The sequence below is a fragment of the Aulonocara stuartgranti genome (assembly GCF_965226115.1).
Source record: "Aulonocara stuartgranti genome assembly, chromosome: 8".
In the NCBI taxonomy this organism is placed as follows: domain Eukaryota; kingdom Metazoa; phylum Chordata; class Actinopteri; order Cichliformes; family Cichlidae; genus Aulonocara; species Aulonocara stuartgranti.
In genome coordinates, this window is record NC_138959.1 from 6,710,853 (window position 1) to 6,732,031 (window position 21,179).

Genomic DNA, 21,179 nt, shown 5'->3' on the forward strand with positions numbered 1-21,179 from the left:
TCACTTACTTTACATTATTCCACACATCAAACAAAAACTTCCCCTACAGACTGTTTCTGCCAAACCGTTGGTAACTTTGGACCGTTACAGTTGAGAGTTTGAAGGAAAACATATTAACTAACAATTTGAAACCAGTTTATGGGGTAAGTTTCATGAAGATTGAACCAGTCGTCTGGCAGGAGTTCAGGAATAAACATACAGATATACATACGGTACGATCATTGCAGTATAAGATGATACATAAAAACACAGCTGTAAGAATGCAAAGACAAAACATTAAAAAAAAAAATGACAGAGCAGGTCTGAGCTTTGCTAAAAGTAGAATTTTTATCTTACATTTGACATTTTGATAAAGCAAGAGAAAAAGAAAAGTTGTTCACCAGAGATTCACAGTGGTTGAGGACAATTGATTAAGGATTTCTCAAAAACATGTCCACACAATCAAAGGAGCTTACAAAGAAAAGCGTCTGGACTTCTTTAAGTTGCTTGAAGACGTTTCACCTCTCATTCAAGAAGCTTCTTCAGTTCTCCTTTGACTACGATGACCTGGATGACTGAGAACCTTCACAGACATGTCCACACAATCATTACTAGTTTCCCTGTGATGACATTAAATGCTATGAAAAAGCTTCCAAAATGTGGTTAAAGTAGGAGAAAAAAGGCACAAAACAACCAATTATATATTAATAACTTGTGATCCTTACAGGGCGATAGTGTGTTTCCTCACTCTGGTCATATGTTATGTCCCTAATGTGGCCTTGAGTGGTAAACAGTTTAAAACTTTTTTCCTTCTGATTGTTTTGCTTTTCAGAGATGAAATAATCCAGTAATTTATGAAGCGTTTTCTTTCTTATCCTTTTCCCCTTTTTCTACCAAGCTTCTTTGAGGCATTGACCTTAGGTTTGTGAACACTAAGTTACAGTGGCAGTACTAACTGTGTGACATTAGGAATATCAACCATAACCATGACCCAAATTTTAGCCCAGCTTTACCAGATCAGCAGACCAGTTTTTATTCCACTGAAATCTGTGACATTCAAGAAGCTTCTTCATTAGTCTGTTAAAGTGATGATGTTGGGCTAACTTTTGTGTTAACTCATTTTTTATGTTCATTTTCTCACAGAAGTTTGCCAGTAAGATTCAGTCATGTGACCCGCACAAACACCACAGTTGCACTCACACCACAGTCACCGCTTTGACAGCTTCTATTCTGAAGCATCATCTACACCTCACTTCTATGGAAGAGAAACAATGACTTCAGTATTATTTAGAAAAGGAATACAAATATTTAATATAATATTTCAAGTATATGCCGACATGAAAAATTTTTTATTTATACAAAAAAATGTTAAGGTATAATTATAAATATTATGAGACTAATAAACACATCCAAGCCTTTCATTCATTTAATTTGCAGTGATTTCATTTGTGCATGAGGTCATGTTTGTTTGTTTTTCTTCAGCAGAGACAGATATCTTCCTGTGTTTGATCTTTGAAGTATAACAGAAGTGACCCAGGATGTAATTCACCACATCCCAACAGATTGAAGACCCAAGTACAGCAACAAGGATGGGATTCAAACCCACGTGTGCAGCGCACAATAGACTAGTAGTCCGTCACCACAATCATCCCGTAGGGCAATCCCAAAAAGTTGATCTTGTTAAACTGGACAAAGGTTGGGAGATGCTCTCAATGTAGCTTTCCTCAACCTTATAAACAGGACATTTGCATAATGACTGAAACATTGATCAATTGCTCAAGCTGTATTAATATATATTTAATGACACTACAGAGAATGAATTGTATGTAATAAATCAAATGTAGACGAAAACATCCCAGTTAAAAAAAACAATGTCAAATAGGACTATGGCATGAAATAGTCCATTCAAATGTTGCTTTTCTGATAGCTGATATTTCTTGATTGGGTCACTGTATAAAATAGGCAGAGAAAATCTATGAGATAATAACCTAATAATCACATCAGATATTAGAGATTTGGCTTTTCTGACACATACTGACTGTATTCCTCACAGGAGGAGAGAGCAGAAGAGATGATGAGTACAGCACATGGATGAGAAAAAAAAAGAAGGGTGAAGAGAAGGCAAACATCCAAAGGACAGCACACTTTCAAAGTGACCATTATGGCACAATAGAACCAGAAGCTTTGAGACCATCGCTGGTATAAGAAAAAAATAAAAACAAACCTAAATACTGGCAACACAAACTCTCTTATGTAACTACTTCATAAACATGAAGGTTTCAGTTTTTTTCAGCGGACGACAAAAAATACTTTTAATTGCAATCAAAACTCACAGCAGTCCAACTAGAAATTCCAACAGTGAGTGGAGCAAGTGCCTTTCAGCCACTGCACAACCACCGGCTTTAGTTAAACCCATTTGCTCTGCAAACATAGACACTATTCTTGGTGTGGTTCCCACATATGCTGTGGAAAATATTTTTCCACATATTGCATCATATATAGCTGAAAAAGCTCGTGAACGATATACATCTGTGCAGCCATCGGCTCAGACAGAAAAAAATGTCAGAAGCAACGATGATGATGAACTGACTGCAGACCTGCTGATGGTTCCAACACCATCATTAAGTTTGCAGATGACACCACGGTGATTGGCCTCATCAGTGACAACCATCAGTGACAACGATGAGGCCGCCTACAGGGAGGAGGTGGATCGTCTGGCTGAGTGGTGCGACACAAACAACCTGCTGCTTAACACCGAGAAGACCAAGGAGCTCATAGTGGACTACAGGAGGAATGCTGACCCACATCCACCCATCCACATTAAGGGGACGGCTGTGGAGCGTGTGAGCAGCTTCAAGTTCCTGGGAGTCCACATCTCCGAGGATCTCACCTGGACGACCAACTGCTCCAAGCTGGTCAAGAAGGCTCACCAGCGCCTCTTCTTCTTGAGGACTCTGAGGAAGAACCACCTGTCCTCAGACATCCTGGTGAACTTCTATCGTTGCACCATCGAGAGCATCCTGACCAACTGTATAACAGTCTGGTACGGGAACTGCTCTGCCTCGGACCGGAAGGCGTTGCAGAGGGTCGTGAAAACTGCCCAGTGCATCGCCGGAGCACCACTTCCTGCCATAAAAGACATCTACAGGAAGCGGTGTCTGAAAAGGGCTGGGAAAATAAATGAATGAATGAATAAATCTAAACTGATGTTATTTGGAAATAGTAGTTTAAATACAAATGCAAAGATTCAAATAAATGGTGTTGATATTGAAAGAGTCAGTGAAAATAAATTTCTGGGGGTAATAATAGATGAAAAACTTAACTGGAGAGCTCACGTAAGATATATTCATTCCAAAGTATCACGAAGCATTGCAGTACTAAACAAGGCAAAACAGGTATTCGACAGAACATCACTTCATATTCTCTACTGTTCACTGGTTTCACCATACTTAAGCTATTGTGCAGAGGTCTGGGGCAATAACTATAAAACCACATTACATTCACTTTTTACTCTTCAAAAGAAAGCAATTCGAATCATCCACAATGCAGGTTATAGGGAACATACAAACTCACTATTTTTGCAGTCTGAAATATTGAAACTTGACGATATAGTGAAATTCCAAACACATGGACTCTTCACCCTCCTGCCCTCTGGGAGGCGCCACAGGAGCCTCCGGACTAAGACCACCAGGTACCGGAACAGCTTCTTCCCCACAGCTGTCAGACTCCTGAACTCTGCCTCCTGACATCTGACCCACGTTAAAACATGGACTGAACATACACACACCCACAATGGACAACTGTACCCTCAAACACACAATAATAACACGGACTGAACCACCACTCACAACCACTAGCACTTTATATAGCCTCTGTAGAAACTATCTACACCCTCACTTATCTTAACTGCACTACTGTATAGCTCTGTGTAAATAATCATTCTGTACATTCGATAATCTTTAATCCTACAACTGTTTACAACTTGCATAGTTCCCATTTCTGTATAACTGTATATCTCAGATTTCTTTAAAGTTATTTATTTCATATTCTGTATAGTTTTTCATATTTATATCCTGTTCATAGCCTGTACATAGCTTGTACTCACTACAGCCTGTACATACTTATAGTTATAGAATATTCACAACATACTTCATACCATGTACATTATAACATACCATAACAGACCCATTTCTGTAATATACTCACATATCTATATTATTGCTAATATATATTGTAATATATCTATATCACTAAAGCACTTCTGGATGGATGCAAACTGCATTTCGTTGCCCTGTACCTGTGCATGTGCAATGACAATAAAGTTGAATTCTATTCTATTCTATTCTAAATGCCTGCATTCTTACTCAGGGAGTAGTACTGGAGAAATCCTCAATTAAAAGCAAGCAATATATAATTTATACATGTATAATAAATATAAATTTAGCTTTGACACACATACTTAGTTCGTTTTTTCTGGTTGCATTACTGTTGATCTGATCCTGAAAACCAACTTAAACCACAGTGTTACAGTAAAATAAATATAATAAATATAGAATAAATATAAATGGTGCTTAGGTATATTGAGTTTATTAGAATTTCCTTTTAATTAATATATCCAACTATTACTTGTGTGATTTACTTGCAGTTTACTACCTTTATTTGATAGGTATGGCTAGTTTGGCTGTTATGCAATGTCATTTGATTGGCGTGTTATGCGTCCAATAAAGCACTCTCAATTCAACGCAATCCAGCCAATGGACGGATTGTGGGGGCGGGGCTTTGTTGACGCCAGAAATGTCCAGGCCAGGTGCGTTGAGTCATTTCCCACAAACATAGACTCAGGTATACGAAACAGTAGAGTTGGTTGTTTTAATTTAAAGAATATGGGGTGAATAGAAAGGATAGAGTGGAAGCTTCGTAGTGCCTGGTTGTACTTAAGCAGAAAACGTTAGAAGAAGTCAGCGGTGTTCAGAGCACGAAATGAGTGGTAGGTATTTATTTACGCGTCTTTATTTTCTCAGACACCATATTGCAAAAAATATCCAAATTTAGCACTGACGTTTTAGATACTATAGAAGCTGGATTAAATTAAGACGCAGAGCACGTTTATTACACGTTTTCTCATTTGAATATTTATATGCTAAACTTAAATTTGGCCGTTTGACGTAACTTTTGACGTTATTTAGCGTCGCTGTCCTTGGTCCTGAAGCTCAGTGAGGCGCTCAGGGGGAACCCCAAGATGGTAACTCTTAGTGACATGTAACCATGGCATCAGCACCATGTGACTTCGTGACTCTTAAGTGGGTCAGACAGGACTTAAACAAACCAGTTAAATCCTATTTCTTACCTCACCTTCTGCAGCAAGAATAGCTAAGAGTGAACCTTTCCTGAGCTGATTTGGAAAGAATTTGGTAGCTCCATATGTTCGACAGGTTTTTGTTTATTTGTTTCTTTTACATCCAAATGCATTATGGTGTATTCATATGATGTGCAAGTTTTTATTCATGCATCCAATATTGATTTGGTTCTGAGACTCAGACAGGTGAGAACAATGCAACATGGGCAGGAATGGGCCAGAGTGTGACTCCAGGAAGCAAAAGAGTCACTTATCATGTGGGAAAACAGCCAACCTCAGTGAGTAAAATCCAGTTTACACCACTGCACAGTCGAGTGATTTGAAGTTCTCTTAAATGTGAGTATAATGCAGTATCACCATGCAGGGAATACAAGACAATCCGTCTGCTCTGTGCTCCTGTAGAGTCCTCTGCGTGGAGCTGAGAGTGTGTGAAAGGAGACCCCGCCAGCCTCCATGGCTCAGTCGTCAGACCCATCCCGCAGAGAGAAGACCCCAGGGACCCAAGGGTCACACACAGCTACGCGCAACCTCTTACGGAAGAAGGAGCAGCGCCGGCGTGGAATCCGATCCTCCTCACCAATGGGTCGGGTCATCCTCATCAACTCTCCTGTGGATGGTAAGGAGCAGTCAAGCTGGCTGCTGGTGTAGTGCAGTTTGTAACACTCCTGATGACTAAACAGTGATTCCTTCTAATTTATTAGTCATAGAGAGCGGACAAATAGTTTTAGCATTCTGTTATCAATACATTAAACCAAGCATAAGTCTCACAACATGAATCCACAACACTTTTATACCCAAGCTTACAATCACAAGAATTAAATTCTGTGGACAAATGCACAGGCACTGCAGATTAGGTTTAATATTTGGGGCTATTGTGCTTCTGTAACATGTCTTCTTTTATACTAAGAGAAAGAAAAAGGTCTTGATTTTTCTGCATGTTGTAATGCAAGATGCTAATTTATGCTAATTGGAGTATGTTTAATGAGATAATGCAGCATTTTTAAACATAAAAGCAGACCTGGAATGAAAAATTTTATTTCTGAAAACTGGCCAAAAATGTTTTTAATTACAAACTCCGTAGATACTTGACCCCGTTGAAATATTCACCACAATCACCAACAACTTTTGACTTTAAACACTTTAGGTGGTGATGATAGCGAGGACCTCCACACAATCACAGTGGATAAGTGTGTGGACGGCAAGCTTGGATTCAGTGTGCGTGGAGGCTCAGAACATGGTCTCAGCATCTTTGTCAGTAAGGTAGAGGACAACAGTGCAGCAGGTAAGATTAATTTAGTCTCTGTGGAAATAAATAGATGTAGCCAGAGATGTGAGAGTGCACAGAATAAACATTTGCTGTGTTTGTTACTCACAGTATTTTATTTGTGTGCTTGTTTTCAGAGGCAGCAGGCCTGCTCGTAGGTGACAAACTGGTGGAGGTGAATGGCATCAGCCTGGAGAGCATCACCATGAGCAGTGCTGTGAAGGTGCTGACGGGCAACAACAGGCTAAGGATGGTGGTGAGACGTGTTGGCAAAGTCCCTGGTATCCGCTACTCCAAGGAGAAAACTACCTGGTAATAAAGCAGTATTCCTATTCATGTTTATTCCCCAAAAATTATTTTTAAAAAATCTGTCAGATTTTTTTCCCTGTAGTGATCAGCAGTGAGGTGTGCTGTTACTTTTTTAGGGTGGACCTGATTCACAGGCGTATGGTGGTGGAGGAGAGTGGACGGACGCCTTCTGAGGCCAGCTCAGGCAGCGCCCTGCAAAGGATTGTCCACCTTTACACCACCTCTGATGACTACTGCCTGGGTTTCAACATCCGTGGGGGACAGGAGTTTGGTCTGGGCATCTATGTCTCCAAGTACGTACACCTGCTAGAGAAAGAAAGAAAGAAGCATGTTCATAAAATTTAAATGGAATTAAAAAGGGAAGAAGGAAGTTTGAAACATGCCTGAATGCCCAACTTTTGACATGCACTCCTCTCATAGCGTAATTTTTTTGTATGTTTTTCTTTCTGTTTATTTAGTCAATAAAAAAATCTCTGCCACTAATATATCGCTGCAATAAACAATAAGTTTTTATTGTTGACTCATCTGAGGATCATTTTCTTCTAAAATGTACAAGTAATGACGTAGAACTACTCAGAATGTTTCAGAGTCTTGCTTTTTGTTAAACCAACAGCTCCAAATCCAAACAGCAGCTGATACGCATTTGGTATTTGAGCTTCAAAATACTGACACAGTTCATCATTTAAGCCCTTGCTTGTCTCATTGTCCCAGATTGGATCCTGGTGGTCTGGCTGAGCAAAACGGAATTAAGATGGGGGACCAGATTCTGGCTGCCAATGGAGTGAGCTTTGAGGACATCAGCCACAGCAGTGCTGTTGAGGTCCTGAAGAGTCACACACATGTTATGCTGACCATCAAGGTGAGGGTGGTGATGTATGACATAAATTGCAGAATACATTGCTTGTTAAATGCAAAGAACGTCATAGCCTCTAGAAAATGTTTCGGTTTTTAATCTGGTACACAAACAGTTAATATAATTCTAAAAATATATAATTAGATTAACTACATAATTATAGTTAATATAATTATATAGTTCTAATTTTATATAATTATAAAATTATACTAACTGTCACACCAAAGCCAGTGATTCTAAGTCTTAAATTGACACTGATAACCCAGGGTGAACCCTGAAGTTACCAGGATAAGATGAAAATCTTGCTTCATAGTGGCTTAATTTGGGAAACTGAGGCTTCAGAAAGTTGCTGACCTGAAAAGAGGTGCCTACAGCACAGTGTATTGCTTTGAGCCCAGGCTTAAAGTAGCTATAAAGTTATGTTATGGTCTGTTTGAGATATATACTTTTGATTAAAAGATGTCAATAAACCATATGCCTAGCTGTATCCACAGCCCTGACATTGTGTTAGTAGAAGTAAAGCTGTCTCAGTTGGATGTTTGCTGCTAAATAAAATCTTAACAACTTAAAGATGCCTCGTTGTGTTCTGCAGTCGGTCTTTTTTATGGGAAGCATGCCAGCCCTTTCATTAAAGCCTCTTTCAGATGATCCGACATGTATCACCTTTCTAACCTCTTACCTGACTTTCATCTTGAATTCTCTCACAAACACAAACTACTCCAGTCGCATGGCTACGTGGTCGATATAGCAGCAGTTAGTGTGGCAGAGCCGACAGCTGGCATGCAGTCATAATATTCCTCACTCACTTAACTTGTCGGAGCTTGGGTTTCGCACTGTGAAAAATAGCCAGGCCATGTGCATTATTCACCAGGCAGCTGGGATCAGGTGCTGATCAAAGCATAGAGCCGGTGTATTGTGCAACTTTTTTGTTTGGGAGATCTTTTACTTTGGTAACTGAAACAGATCCTACAGTTAGAAACCATCCCAACTATCAAAGATTACTAGAAAGTCTGGAAAGGAAACGTGTTCGTCATGTAGGTTTTTGGGTGTGTGGTTCTCCGGTTACACTTTGTCAAATATAGTGATCCCATAAAAGTTTAACTGTTTCTACTGTATCTATTTGCATATCTGTGACCCTATCTTCACAGGAAGCAGGACGGTACCCTGCTTATAAGGAGATGGTGGCAGAATACAGATGGCTTAATAAATGTATGTATGTTTTTTTTTCTTCTAAAGTTTTCTTCTGTTCTGTTTATATCAGAGTGAATTTATCCTTTTAAATCTTTTAATCTTTCTTTATTAGTGGCCAATGGTACTCAGAAGTCTTCCTCCCAGGGCTCAGAATCCTCTTCAGCCTCTTCTCTGTCATCTGGGACTCCGGTGAGCTCTCTGAGCGGCCTGTCGCAGGTCATGTTCCCGCCTAGCCTGCCATTTGGTTCTGACATGGTGGACGTGTGCATCTCCACCGAGGACCAGAGGTCTGTGTCTGGTTTGTTTCCCCTTTAGAAGCACTCAAGCTAAAGTTCTTCTGCAGACCACACCACATGTGATGCTGATAGTTCTTATGTTCAGGTCTGAGTCAGAGCAGACAGAGACTGCCATTCAGACAGATCTACCTCTGAGATCTGGGACAGACACCACTCGCAGCCTGGGACGGACCACTCTGCTCAAAGACACGGTGATTCGTGGAGAGGAGAGCAAAGGGAAGAAATTGTCTCCCAAAACAGCCGTGCTGCTGGCTCTTAGCAGGCCAAGCCGACCCATCACCAGGTCACAGAGCCAAGTGACTGTGTCAGGTGAAAGTGAAGCAGAGTGAAATATATCAAAATGAAATGGTTAAACGGTACAGTAAATAACCTTCTGTTACTACCCCACCATAGAGATAAAGCAGAAAAAAGAGAAGAAGCAGAAAGGAAAGGACCCCGAGGAGAAGAGCACCCTGCAGCGCTCGAAGACCTTCGTTAACTTGCTTTTCAAGGGTGGACGGAAGAGAGACACTTCAAGGGGGCGTTCAAAGTCCCCATCCAAAGACAAGGCTGGGAAAGGTAACTGCCTTGCTTTTCATTGCTACAGTGACATTCACATTATATCAAACTGAAAATGAGATGTGCGGCCAGCGAAGATGCTGAAATATCTTCTGCAATTAAAACAGCAAACGAGAAATAACATGAAGCAAATAGACAGCAGATACCTGTCAAGGCTGAAAATGTCTTCATATCGCATGTGATTTGAGTCCATAGATTCAAATTTTTTGTTTGTGATGTTTCCTTTATATCAAGATATCTTCCAATTTTTCTTATTTTATTTTAAGTTTATTTTTGAAGAAATTATGTGAAATATGTTCCAATTTGTCACAGAAAGAATCGTTTTTTCCTAGATCACTTTGTTGGATCAAGCACCACCTCTAGTATAATTTCCACACACACCTCACTTTATTCTTTTTGAGTAATCCTGCTAGCAAACAGACAAACTGAAACAATCACTGGGCAGTGGAAAAAACAGGAACTTTTCAGGCATCTAATTGTTTATTTATTAGCTAATTACTTTGGTGTATGGTGAATTGTCATGGGGGAGGTCTTTATCAGCAAGAAAAGCAATAAAACTTATGAAAATACAGTTAAGAAGTACTAAGTTTAATCCCCTCTTTACATTTCCCGGTACCATCCAGTGGGCCGGATTGAAGTCTTTGGTGGTTGCCTGATTTAGACACACATACTCAATATTGATTCCACTCTGCAATGTTTTTAGATGGAGGACGGGCTGGTGAGATGCCAAATTCAGAGATGCTTGGAGTGGTGGAGGACATGGCCCGCAGGCTGCTGACTGAGGAGGAAGTGGCTGCTGTAATGAAGACGTGCAGAAGGGTAGGACGCTGAGTTAAAATCTGTAGGCATACTGAGTGTTTGTGTGTTGACCTCTGTAGTGTCCTCATCCAAGGGAGTAATAAATGCCTTTTTGTCAGATGCCGCTAAAAATGTGTAACAATGTTTTAACAAAAAACAAAACAAAACCCAGGATTCATTAATATTTTCTTAGCTGAATTTGTTTGTTTTCTCCAACTAAATTTCAAACTACCTTAGATCATGAGTGCACATATGATGAAAGTCAGGCTGTGTTTTACTGCCATCCATTCCACAGAAACACTTAGGAAAACTGGATCTTCTTCACAGTCCTCCTCAGACATGATAGTTTCAGTTAATTTTTCCATATATTTACTGTGTTTCTGATTCACTGACATACGCATGTTGGTAAGAACAAAATAGGCTGGTGTGCAGGTGTCTTTAATCCAGTGGTAAATTTGTATGTACAATTACTTTGTGTTTGTGATATTGGAACATTTCTACACAGTGATTAGTAAGTGAAGCCAAGGTGCATTTATGCTTTGATTGATGAGAGGTAACAGTCCTGTTTTAGAGACTTGCGATGTGTTAGCGTAGCTGTAGCAGTAGTCTTAGGTTTAGCAGGCAGGAGAAAAGAACATTTTATTGTTTAGGGATTTTTCATTGGCATGAAAACAGGCCAGTTTGCAACATTAACCATGCATGGTGTAAAATCACAGGATAACTGTGAAGTACTGTCTCACTGATGTCATAAGTTGGTGTGTCAGGGCAAAGATGCTAAAGGACACCTTCCCAAGCCAGCAGCTTTGACGCCCTGGGTGTGAGAATGGCCCATTTGGACAGTTTGTTTCAGTGTCCACTTGTAAATGTAAGGAAGTAATAAAAGCTGCTAAATGCTTACTAAATGTATTTACTCTCTCAGTACGTAGCAGATTGTTCAGTGGAAAATCTGATACGTCAACTGCTGGTTGTGCTGGACCGACCTGAAAAGCTGCTGCTGCTTAGAGAAGTGAGGTAAGGACAGGGAAACAATGGCGTTGGAAATGTTTCCAGAGAGGCTGAAGGATTTTTCAGGATAACCATCTCAAACTGAAATCCAAATGTTGCTCATTGAGGAGCTGAAGACTAATTAAAGATGTAAGAACAATGACTCAGCGTATTTTTTGTTCATCCACGTGTCTCAGAATGCTGCTTCCTCCTTCTGATCTGAGTGTATTCAATAACATGGTGACTGCCATTGAAGCCGAGGCCTACGATATCCTCAAGTATCGCTCAGGTATGTATGAGAATTATCTGATCATGATATTCGAGCACCATCAGAGTCAGAGTTGTTTTCTGATATTACAAACCGTATCTTTTCAGTTAGCCCAAAAATTAGCATTAACTTAACACAGTTTAGTAGGACCTCAGTAGGCCCAGAAATTCTCTGTCCTGTAAAATATGATTATTTTACTCTTTGTCTTATCACCATTTACCACCTTTCTGTAAAGTTGCATTTGTCTTATCTTTCCATTGTAGTCCGGACTCCTCCTCTTCGCTCTCCCATTTCTGGTCGAACACCAAAACGGCGCCTCATCACTCCCATCCCAGGTCAGCACCTCCACTGCTAGACCTTTTCTCGGTCTAGCTTTTCTAAGGATGAAATTCTTTTTTTTTCTTTAAGCATATTGGTGAGACATAAATCCACTCAAGGAGGGATGAAAGGACCAATGAAGTAAAACTATGTTGATGAATGTGATTTTTATATTGGAAAAGTAAAACAGTGTTTATTGGCACTATTGTTTAACCTCTTTTATTGTTATTTATGTTTGATTGAAAAGGTTTGAGATCTTTGGGGGGGTTAAATGGGCTTCCATACTTTCCATTCAACTGTGAAACATTTTCAAACCTCAGCCTGAAGTGAAAGTGTATTGAACTTGAAAATAGTTCCTGTAACAACATTTGTTCTCCTTCTAGATTACCGGGGAGGCTTTGAGCTCCACAGTGCTGAGGAGGTGGAGAAGGAGGGCCACCTGCTGGAGGAGCTGGAGAAGCTCAGCTTGACTGGGCCCCGTGTGTCCAAAGACAGGCTCCACACCTCCAGGTCCTTCACACCTCTGCTGGACATACCGGTGGATGGATACAACACAGAGTCCAGAGACCTCGGACCTCCAGCTGCCAGTCCAGTGCTCCCCAACTGGCTGCTGGCCCGCAGCACCGACTCCAGGCCGCCTCTCCAGACAGAGATCGGCACGATTCGCTCCGTCCATTTTGATGAGGTGTCGCTGCACTCTACTTCAGATAAGGGAGATACGAACTTAGAACAGGGACGGCCGCCGTTAAGAAACAGTCGCTCTAAAGGCAAAAAGGAGAAAAGTGGGGACAGGAGTAAAGAAGCCGTGTTTACGCTGCAGAGCGCTGCTCGCAGGAGTCGGCCTTTATTGTCGCAGGTGTTTGGTTCAAATCAGAAACTGGGGAGTGAACAGGTGAACGGTCATCAGGCTTCTTCTGAGGACAGGATCAATGGCAGCGACTCCAAACAGGAGTATGAGCTCCGAACTGTCAGCATCTCCAAGACCAAACAGTCTCTGGGTAAGTAACTTTATTTGATGCCACTCTCACATTCAGAATAACTTTGTACCTAGTTTCCCAAACCAAGTTAAACTGAGGCATTATAAACTTTCATGCGACTAATTACAGAATAATGGAAGTAATTTTTAGTAATGCTTCTGAGCAAGAGATGCTTGGTATACAGCCTTCTCCTTCAGCCATTGAAAAACAATGTGTGCAGTCTGCTCTCACATATCAAAGTGAAAATTAAAAATCATTTCAATTGCAAATGTTTATCACATATCAGAAAAATAATCCAGTGAAATGTGTTTCTAAAAAAATCTGAGGCTGGAAACAAGCTGACATGCTTGATTTTCATGTGGTAGCCTGCCCCTCGATACCCTGGCTCTCAAAACATAATGCCGAGCTGCAAGAACGCATTGTGTTGCAACAGTATGCATGGAATTGATTGATCCTGTGGAAAACACTGGAAAATACTAACTGTATGACATACATTTTTGTATTTACTTCCTATATTTAGATTAAATATGACATTGTTTATGTATGCCTCCAAGTACGCCTCTGACTTGTGCTGCTGTGATGCTGCAGGTATCAGTATATCTGGTGGGATGGAGTCAAAGGTTCAGCCGGTGGTGAAGATTGAGAAGATCTTTCCTGGAGGAGCTGCCTCCACCTGTGAAGTTCTCAAGGTAACATGACAGTACCAAGCAGAAATCTTATAGAAAGAAGACTTATCAGACCAGGCAGAAATCTTCTATTGTCCAATTTTAGTGATTGCAGCAAATTGCAGCTTCAGTTTCCTGTTCTTACCTAACAGGAGTAGCATGTTGTGTGGGTTTCTGCTGCTGAAGCCCATTCATTTCTAGGTTTGCACTGAGTTGCTGCCATGTGTGATTAGCTGATTAGATATTTGCAAGCAAACAATTGAATAGGTGTACCTAATGAAGTTGCCAATGAGTGTATATAGTTCAGTGCATTTATTCTGTCAGTGTCTGACTGGATCTCCCTCTGTTTCCCAGGCTGGATTTGAGTTGGTGTCTGTGGATGCTGTTTCACTGCAAGGGGTCACCCATCAGCATGCCGTTGACATAATCCGAAAAGCCTTCAGCAATAAGGCCAAAGACCCCATGGAGTTTGTTGTCAAAGTCCCCAAAGATCTTTGAAAGGACTCTGAGATGCTTTTGTGGATTTAGAAAAAATATCCAGTGATAAGCAGCCGCCGGAATTTAACTTGGACACAGGTAAACTTTTACCAGCACACACACTGCTGAGGACTGGTATGCATTTTTTGCCATTCAAGTTAAATTTGGGAACAAGGACACAGAAACTTTCTGAACTGAAGCAAAGCTGCAGATAATATTTAAGAGAAAATGAACAAACCAAAAAGTTGTGTTTGTGTACAAATGAAATCTCTCACTTTTTCACAACCCTGGGGCCAGTGCCCGTCCAGAACATTTTTAACTTGTTTGACCAATATCCATTAGTGCATAACAGATGGAGAACTGTAGGTTATGCTCCTGAATTTTAAACTGTGCAGGATGGCAAACTTCAACTTTTGAGTGCCTTTGAAAGCCCCAGTGGACTGAATATTAATAAGAATCCACGTTAAGGTGGCTTTAAATTCAATTTTCTACCTGAAGAGGGCAGACACGGACCATTCACAATATTCCTGTGGACAGCAGCTAGCAAGAAGGATTTCTGAAAAGTTACACCAGAAAATACTAAATGTAAACAAAGAATTAAAAATGGGAGAAAATACATCTGTACATGGAGGAAAGACCTGGTGTAATAAATACAAACTGACACAGCTGTTAAACTTTTGTCTCTTTTTTTATTATTAAAACCAGAGTGGGTTTGTTCAAGAAATGTACAGCATGAAAATATACATTTAATGTTTTCATACAAATATTGTGGATTATAAAATTATACTGAGGAACCAAAACAAACATCTACACAAACAGTAATATACAGGCATCATATCTGTAGGAGCAAAATATAGAACGTGGGACATTGCTTTGGTCTATTCACAGTGGCTATGCTTTTATTGTGAGATGAACACATCTCTGGAAGAAAACTTTATCATGTTATGGACAAGTGAGGTTTATTTACATAATAATGGAGGATAATAATGATTCACTCAGCAGTGAGAGAGGAACAGGACGCGTCTCCTCCTGTGGTACAGGGGCGTAAATAAACAGATTCAAGCAGTCGGTGGAAAATTAGTTTGACTTTAAACGAAAACGTTACTTGGTACAAGAGCTCGCCATTTCAGCGATGAGTAATACGGAAACGTTCATAACACTTTATCCACACAGAAAAACGACGACCTCTTTGAGAGTAGTTTCTCCAATTATGATTAAAAAACAAAACAATGATAAAGGGGAAAAACAGTCACAATATACTGTGTGATATAAGAAATTAGGCATTATGATTTCCCTTTAATATCTGGATGTTTGAGGAGATCCAAAACACTGCATCTAATTCCCAACACTGACAACCTCTCCCTTATTTACTTCTGCATGCTCAGCAGCAGGTCCACAACCACAAAATAAGGCTGCTCGATTTAGGCAAAAGCCACAATCATGATAATTTTGGACAAAATCTTGCAATCCTGATTATTTAACATGATTATTGATGATTTAAAACCGTGAATTTGCTAAACCTAAAAAAAAAAGGGGGCTTTTCACATGGGATTTCCTTGACCTTCAGGCTAGTTGGTGCATTTTAAGTTAAACTTACAAAAACTGCTGCTCCTCTTTGGACCAGAGGGAGAGCAGTAGCAGATAACCAGCAAACATCCGGTTAACCATCACTGAAAGAGGACCAGATGAGAAACCCTCAGAGATCCTGTTTGCAGGCAAACACTGATGATCCTTTCACTTCAAACATGTTCTGGAGTTAGAGCTTGTTGACCAAAGACTCTTGTTTGTCTCTCTCCATTTAGTTCAAGCTGAACTGAATGGTGAATTTGTTTTCGGTTTTAGGATAGAAGTGAAGTTGCACTGCTGTAAAGGACAGGGGTGCGCTTGATTTATTACCAGACAAAATTATCATCCATATTGTCCTGATGTCATATTTCTTTAAAGCCAAAATAGTTTGATCCTAAACTTAAGGGAGAAGTTAACGGTGTTTCCACCAAACACTAACAAAATGAAGACAGTCTAGCTTTTGCAAAAACAGCAAGACGATTATGCACAGGTGTACATAAGTAAATAAATCATGGCTAATCTCCATTTTGCTGCTTCAGTTTCAGAGTCCTGGGCTATTTCTCACCCGTAAAACACATGCTCAGCATTTTACTAAGAGTGAGCACACTTTTTAGCGTAGATTTGAATAAGATGTGACTGACTGTACTACAGCACTGGTAACAGAAAGAGGTAAACATGACATGGAGATCGTTTTTGTTCCGTATCTGGAAATTAAAGCCACTGTATGGTGCAGAAAAACTATAAATCGAACAGTAAACAGGAAGTGATTTGGGACATTAATGTTTTTTGGTAAATATCATCTTTAAAGCAATGATATCATGAAGTTACTGTCCTGTTAAGGTTTTGGAAGATTTTATCCTCATGTTCTGCTGCTACTCTCCGGGAGAGTTATTTAATCCAATCTTGAGATAACTGTGGCACAGATGTTTGTGTCTGTGCGAGCTTAAAGCTGATATGTGTAGTGGTGTTAAAGTAATATTTGTTCCAGGCATTGTTAAATACTGTGAATTAAGACTAGGCAGATGTTGATGACACGGCTTCCACCCTCTCCATTAATTTAGGGATAAGGGGAACCTATTGTGCACATTACGAGCTCTGGGGAGTACACTGGTTGAATGTCTCTGTCAATTCTGACAATTTTTTGCCATTCCTTGCGAACCTTCAAATCACACCAGAACGCAGCATGGTGAAACTACAAGCATTGCCTTAAGTGGATGCAATCAGCTCCAGCTGTACCGAGTGTTAATCCTGGGGTTATACTTGTCAAATATCTCATACTGGGCCTTAAGGCAGCTCTAAGCGATCTTTTGATTGGCTGCCCACCGCTAACAGAAGGTGTGAACAGTAGGTGGCTGGGGCTGATGTGTGCCAGATATGACTATATTAAGGACATGCACTTTAAAAAGCCAGAGCTTTTGGCTCACAGGGATTACTTGCTCAAATGCTGACCTAATTTTTTTTTTAGATTTTTTTTAATTGGCCATTTTTAATATGAGCATCCACCTTGTAATAGTATAAATGTGAAAAAATAAAATAAAATAAATAAAGACTAATAGTCCACTTTGTATTTCCAAACTATCAGAGTGCATTTTTAAGAAGCCTTAAGTTTGTTTTCCAAGATCATTACATGTCCAGAAACAACATATTTGGGTTTTGTTTTTTGTTGCTACAGTGAAAATAAGTAGAGAACGATCAACAGTTTACTTGTTGGTCATGAACAGTTAGCATAAAAGCTTGACTAGTTCTGAGGAAAACAACAAGATAGACCTGTCAGCGATTAGCACCAGGCTCTGATTCACTCACTCTTATCATGACATCCTGATTGTGTGGTATCCCACAATCACTGACGACAGCGTGGGCTCCGTCTAAATGAACTGCACTAATGAGAGCTGACTACTAACACAGAGTGGGAGTGCTAAAGCCAGCAGGGAAGGTGGAGTCATAACCAACACAGGGGGAGGATAGCGAAAGGTTGAGAGAATGAGAGAAGTGAGTCACCCACAAACAAAATCTCCCACGAACTTTGAAAAGCGTGAGAGGACCAGGGCTCGTATGCTTATATCTGGTCGGTGTTAATACTAACAGACATTAATAGAAGGGCAAAGGATTGAGGTGGAGGGCTAACAACTAATTAAAGGTCAGTGGCTTTAAAGTGAGACTTGTAGACCAGACCAATGAAGCAGAAATCAAGCGGTGCAGGTGTGAAACACCACTTTTTTTTTACATTTTAAGTACTTTTATGCTTGTCTGAACATGAAGGAGGAAAGACAATTAGCTTACAGTAGTGCAAAATTTAAAAAAAAAAGAAAAAAAAGAAACACAATCAAAGGACAGATACGAGGGTCAAATTTCTGTTGCGGCAATTTCATCAAAGTTGATCTCATTGCCGCTGCCCTCATCATCATCTCTGCTTTCCAGTTCCAAACTGAGCTCCTGCAGGAGCTGCTCCAGCTCTCGGTTCCTGCGATACATCTGCACATAGTTCTGCTGCAGCTGCTTCTGGTAGCGAATTACTTTGTCCTTTTCCTCCTGCCATATCTTGCGCTCCTCCTCAAAGCTTCCCAGTTGCTGCTCAGCTTTTTGACGCTCAAAAGCTAACTCGGATCTCATCCTGTCCATCTGCACCTTCATGCTCTGCAGCGCCTCGGTGTTGCTCTGCCGCTGAGCCTTCGCTTCGTCGCTCTCGTAGGCGAGCAGCTGCTCCTCGGCTTCCTGAAACACCTGACACTGTCTGTTTCCCGGGCCTTGATTGACCAGAGCATCTCGGAGATGAGCCATTTCCCCCTCCAGGCGTCCTACCTTTTCTCTGAGTAGCTCTGCTTCGCTCTTGCGACGCTGAAGCTCATTTTCACACACCTCCAGCTCCAGTGTTCGAGTTCGGATGGTGCCGTGGGCCTCCTGGAGCAGCACCTGGGTGTTGGTCAGCTCGCCACGAGTCTCCCTGAGTTGACCCCGCAGTGAGACGATCTCCCCCACACGCTGAGCTAACTCACTCTGCACTTCCTTCAACTGCTGCTTCAGCAACGAGATTTCCCCAGACTTCTGACAGACCTGAGTGGAGAGAAGCATTTAGGAGGGAAATTCAGTCAATGAAGTGTCGACAAAGAGCTCTGTTGGTTTTGAAGGTTAGATGGTACTACTACTACTACTACTAAAATGGATAAAGGAGTTGTTGTGCTTTATAGATGAAAGATTTTAGAGAAGGCTAAATAACATTTGTGTCACTGACCTGCTGTTTGGTGGTTTTTATTTACTGTCTTATTTACAGATTTAATGAGGTAGACCTCATCCATAGAGGTAAAAAGTTTGACTTTAAAGGTTTGCAGCTTGTCACTAGTTGGTTTTCCAGATGGAAATTTTTAATACAATACCCAAGCTCTTAAACAATCTTACTTAAACAAATAAGTGCAATGATTCCCATTATCAATCAAACTGACATTTATTTATGCAGACAATCGATTTGATCAGTAATTAAATGTCAGAAAAGAGTGAAAATGGTTCATTTCAGAAACTCTCTCTTGAAGAAAATGTCATAAAATACAACCAAACAGTTTTCAGTCTGAGAGGCTAACGTTTGTGTGTGCAGGTAATTATTTTAGATCCAAAATTAAGTACAAATATTAAGTATATAGCGCTTTTTAGAATAATAATACACTAAAATGTTGCAGAATCGTTAAGAAGGTGTGGAGACTGCTTTGAACTTTAGAAAGGATTTGTATTTTACACAAAATCAGTCAGAATAATTAATATAAACCATGAAATAGTTACTTTTACGTTTTGAACTGACTGAACTTTTTCTTATAAAATATTGGATATTTTTCTTTAAAAGAAGCCTTTTTTTTAAAGTATTTTTTTGTTATCACTAAAATTCATTGGATGACATTAATTTCATTTCATTCACGATTACAGCAAGACATTAAATTAGTGATTTGATTTGCACAGCTCTTATAGCAGTGATGAGTTTAATGAAGAATGAGACGTGGCACAAAAAAAAAAAAATCACTAAAAGGGCACAATAATACACTTTAAAACTCAAATGTATTTCATGTACTTATTACTACATTATATAAGAGTTTAAAGAACATCCGCTCACCTCCCACTTGGTCTCCTCGAGTCGAGGGCCCAGCTGGATCTTCTCATGCTCATACGAGGTGCAGCGCTCCTCAAGCTGCTCCCTCTCCTTCAGAAGCTGAGCAAAGTCCTCCTGAAGTTTCTTCTTCTCCTGCTGGAGCTGGAAAACCTGCAGCCATAAAAAGAAAAAAGAGAGAGAGAGCGATACACTTAAAACAATGCTTTGTTTTCAAAAGCCAGCACTGAATATTCTTGTCTGAGGTTCTAACCTGCAGCTGAAGCACCTGCTGTGCACGCTGGGCTTTCTGAGAGGCAACCTGCATCCTGGTGGCACAGCCCTGCCTCAGCTCCTCCAGTTCCAGCTCAAAGCGCTTCTGCTTCTCCTCATAAACCTGTAAAGCAGAACAACCAGTGGCAGAGAGGTCAAAGTTCAGATCTGTGTAAGTTTAGATAAAGCAAATGTCCTGCTTGGATATTTTGTTTGGAGGTCTCACCTGACATATTGCAGCTTCATTCTCATCCAGATTGTCTCTGAGTTGCTGCAGCTCCAGCTCTCTCTCCCTCAGTTTGTCCTCTAGATCCCTTACCACCCCCTCATAGCCTTCCACAGGGCCAGGAGAACGCCCACCAGACCCGCTGTCAGACAGAGGCTGCCCCCGCCCACTTATCGACCCAGAGCCTGTGCTCTTACTGGAGGAGGATCGCCCGCTGTCTGAGTTGGAGTGTCCATGTACAGTCACTGGCGGGGCGCTCTTCATGGGCTCTAGGTGGCCAGCGGAAGCCTCCCCCGACGGCAGGTTGTAGCTGGCAGCACTGTAAGGCGGCAGGCTAGAGAGGGAATTGCGTCCAGAGTCTGATAATGAGCAAGACTGGCTGTTACCACCAGCGGCGTTACGCCCACCACTATAGGAGCTACGCTTCTCAGAGCAGGAGGGCGACACATCTCTGTGGGTGGGGCTGAGCAGGTTCAGGTTGTTTTGGCTTTCTGGCGCATTGGCACAATGGCGAGGCGAGAGATACTGCATCGAGGAGCGGCTCTTGGGAATGACGGGTTTGAAGGCAGTGGGCCGCAGCACTGTTTTCTCCATATTCTAGTAAAAAGTAAAAAGAGTGAATTTGATATAATCTAAAGCTTTACAAAGCAAAATTAAGCCTAAACAAAGCTGTGAATAAGTAGTTAAAATATGTTTTATGTGACACAGGCCCTGCTTCTGGGAAATGGAGTCTTTATAGGGCGGACAAAACTGAA

At 40.8% G+C, this 21,179-nt stretch overlaps 2 protein-coding genes across 5 annotated transcripts in view; one reads left to right on the top strand and one right to left on the bottom strand.

The window, feature by feature from the left end:
* Nucleotides 1-4,756: 4,756 nt before the first annotated feature.
* On the top strand, nt 4,757-17,510 carry LOC309713512 (PDZ domain-containing protein 7-like). Of its 2 annotated transcripts, none has more exons than XM_082545182.1 (18): nt 4,757-4,966; nt 5,512-5,613; nt 5,738-5,951; nt 6,480-6,617; nt 6,737-6,911; nt 7,025-7,201; nt 7,620-7,767; nt 8,910-8,970; nt 9,065-9,239; nt 9,334-9,557; nt 9,642-9,806; nt 10,510-10,625; nt 11,524-11,615; nt 11,786-11,877; nt 12,120-12,191; nt 12,558-13,172; nt 13,740-13,840; nt 14,171-17,510. In XM_082545182.1, the coding sequence occupies exons 3-18, from the start codon at nt 5,789-5,791 to the stop codon at nt 14,312-14,314; spliced, it is 2,658 nt and encodes an 885-aa protein (XP_082401308.1). In that variant the 5' UTR covers nt 4,757-4,966; nt 5,512-5,613; nt 5,738-5,788; the 3' UTR covers nt 14,315-17,510. The 2 variants fall into 2 exon arrangements, with proteins under 2 accessions (XP_082401308.1, XP_082401309.1); XM_082545183.1 differs by having other exon boundaries at nt 5,518-5,613.
* Nucleotides 17,511-17,616: 106 nt separating this feature from the next.
* The window catches only part of LOC309713513 (leucine zipper putative tumor suppressor 2 homolog), a 42,768-nt gene continuing 39,205 nt past the window's right edge, over nt 17,617-21,179 (bottom strand). For all 3 annotated transcript variants that reach the window (XM_082545184.1, XM_082545185.1, XM_082545186.1), the window contains 4 exons: nt 20,425-21,021; nt 20,200-20,322; nt 19,953-20,099; nt 17,617-18,910 (listed from right to left, as the gene is read on the bottom strand). In XM_082545184.1, the coding sequence (XP_082401310.1) occupies nt 18,203-18,910; nt 19,953-20,099; nt 20,200-20,322; nt 20,425-21,021 (1,575 nt within the window). In that variant the 3' untranslated portion in view covers nt 17,617-18,202. The remainder of the gene's footprint in view (nt 18,911-19,952; nt 20,100-20,199; nt 20,323-20,424; nt 21,022-21,179) is intronic.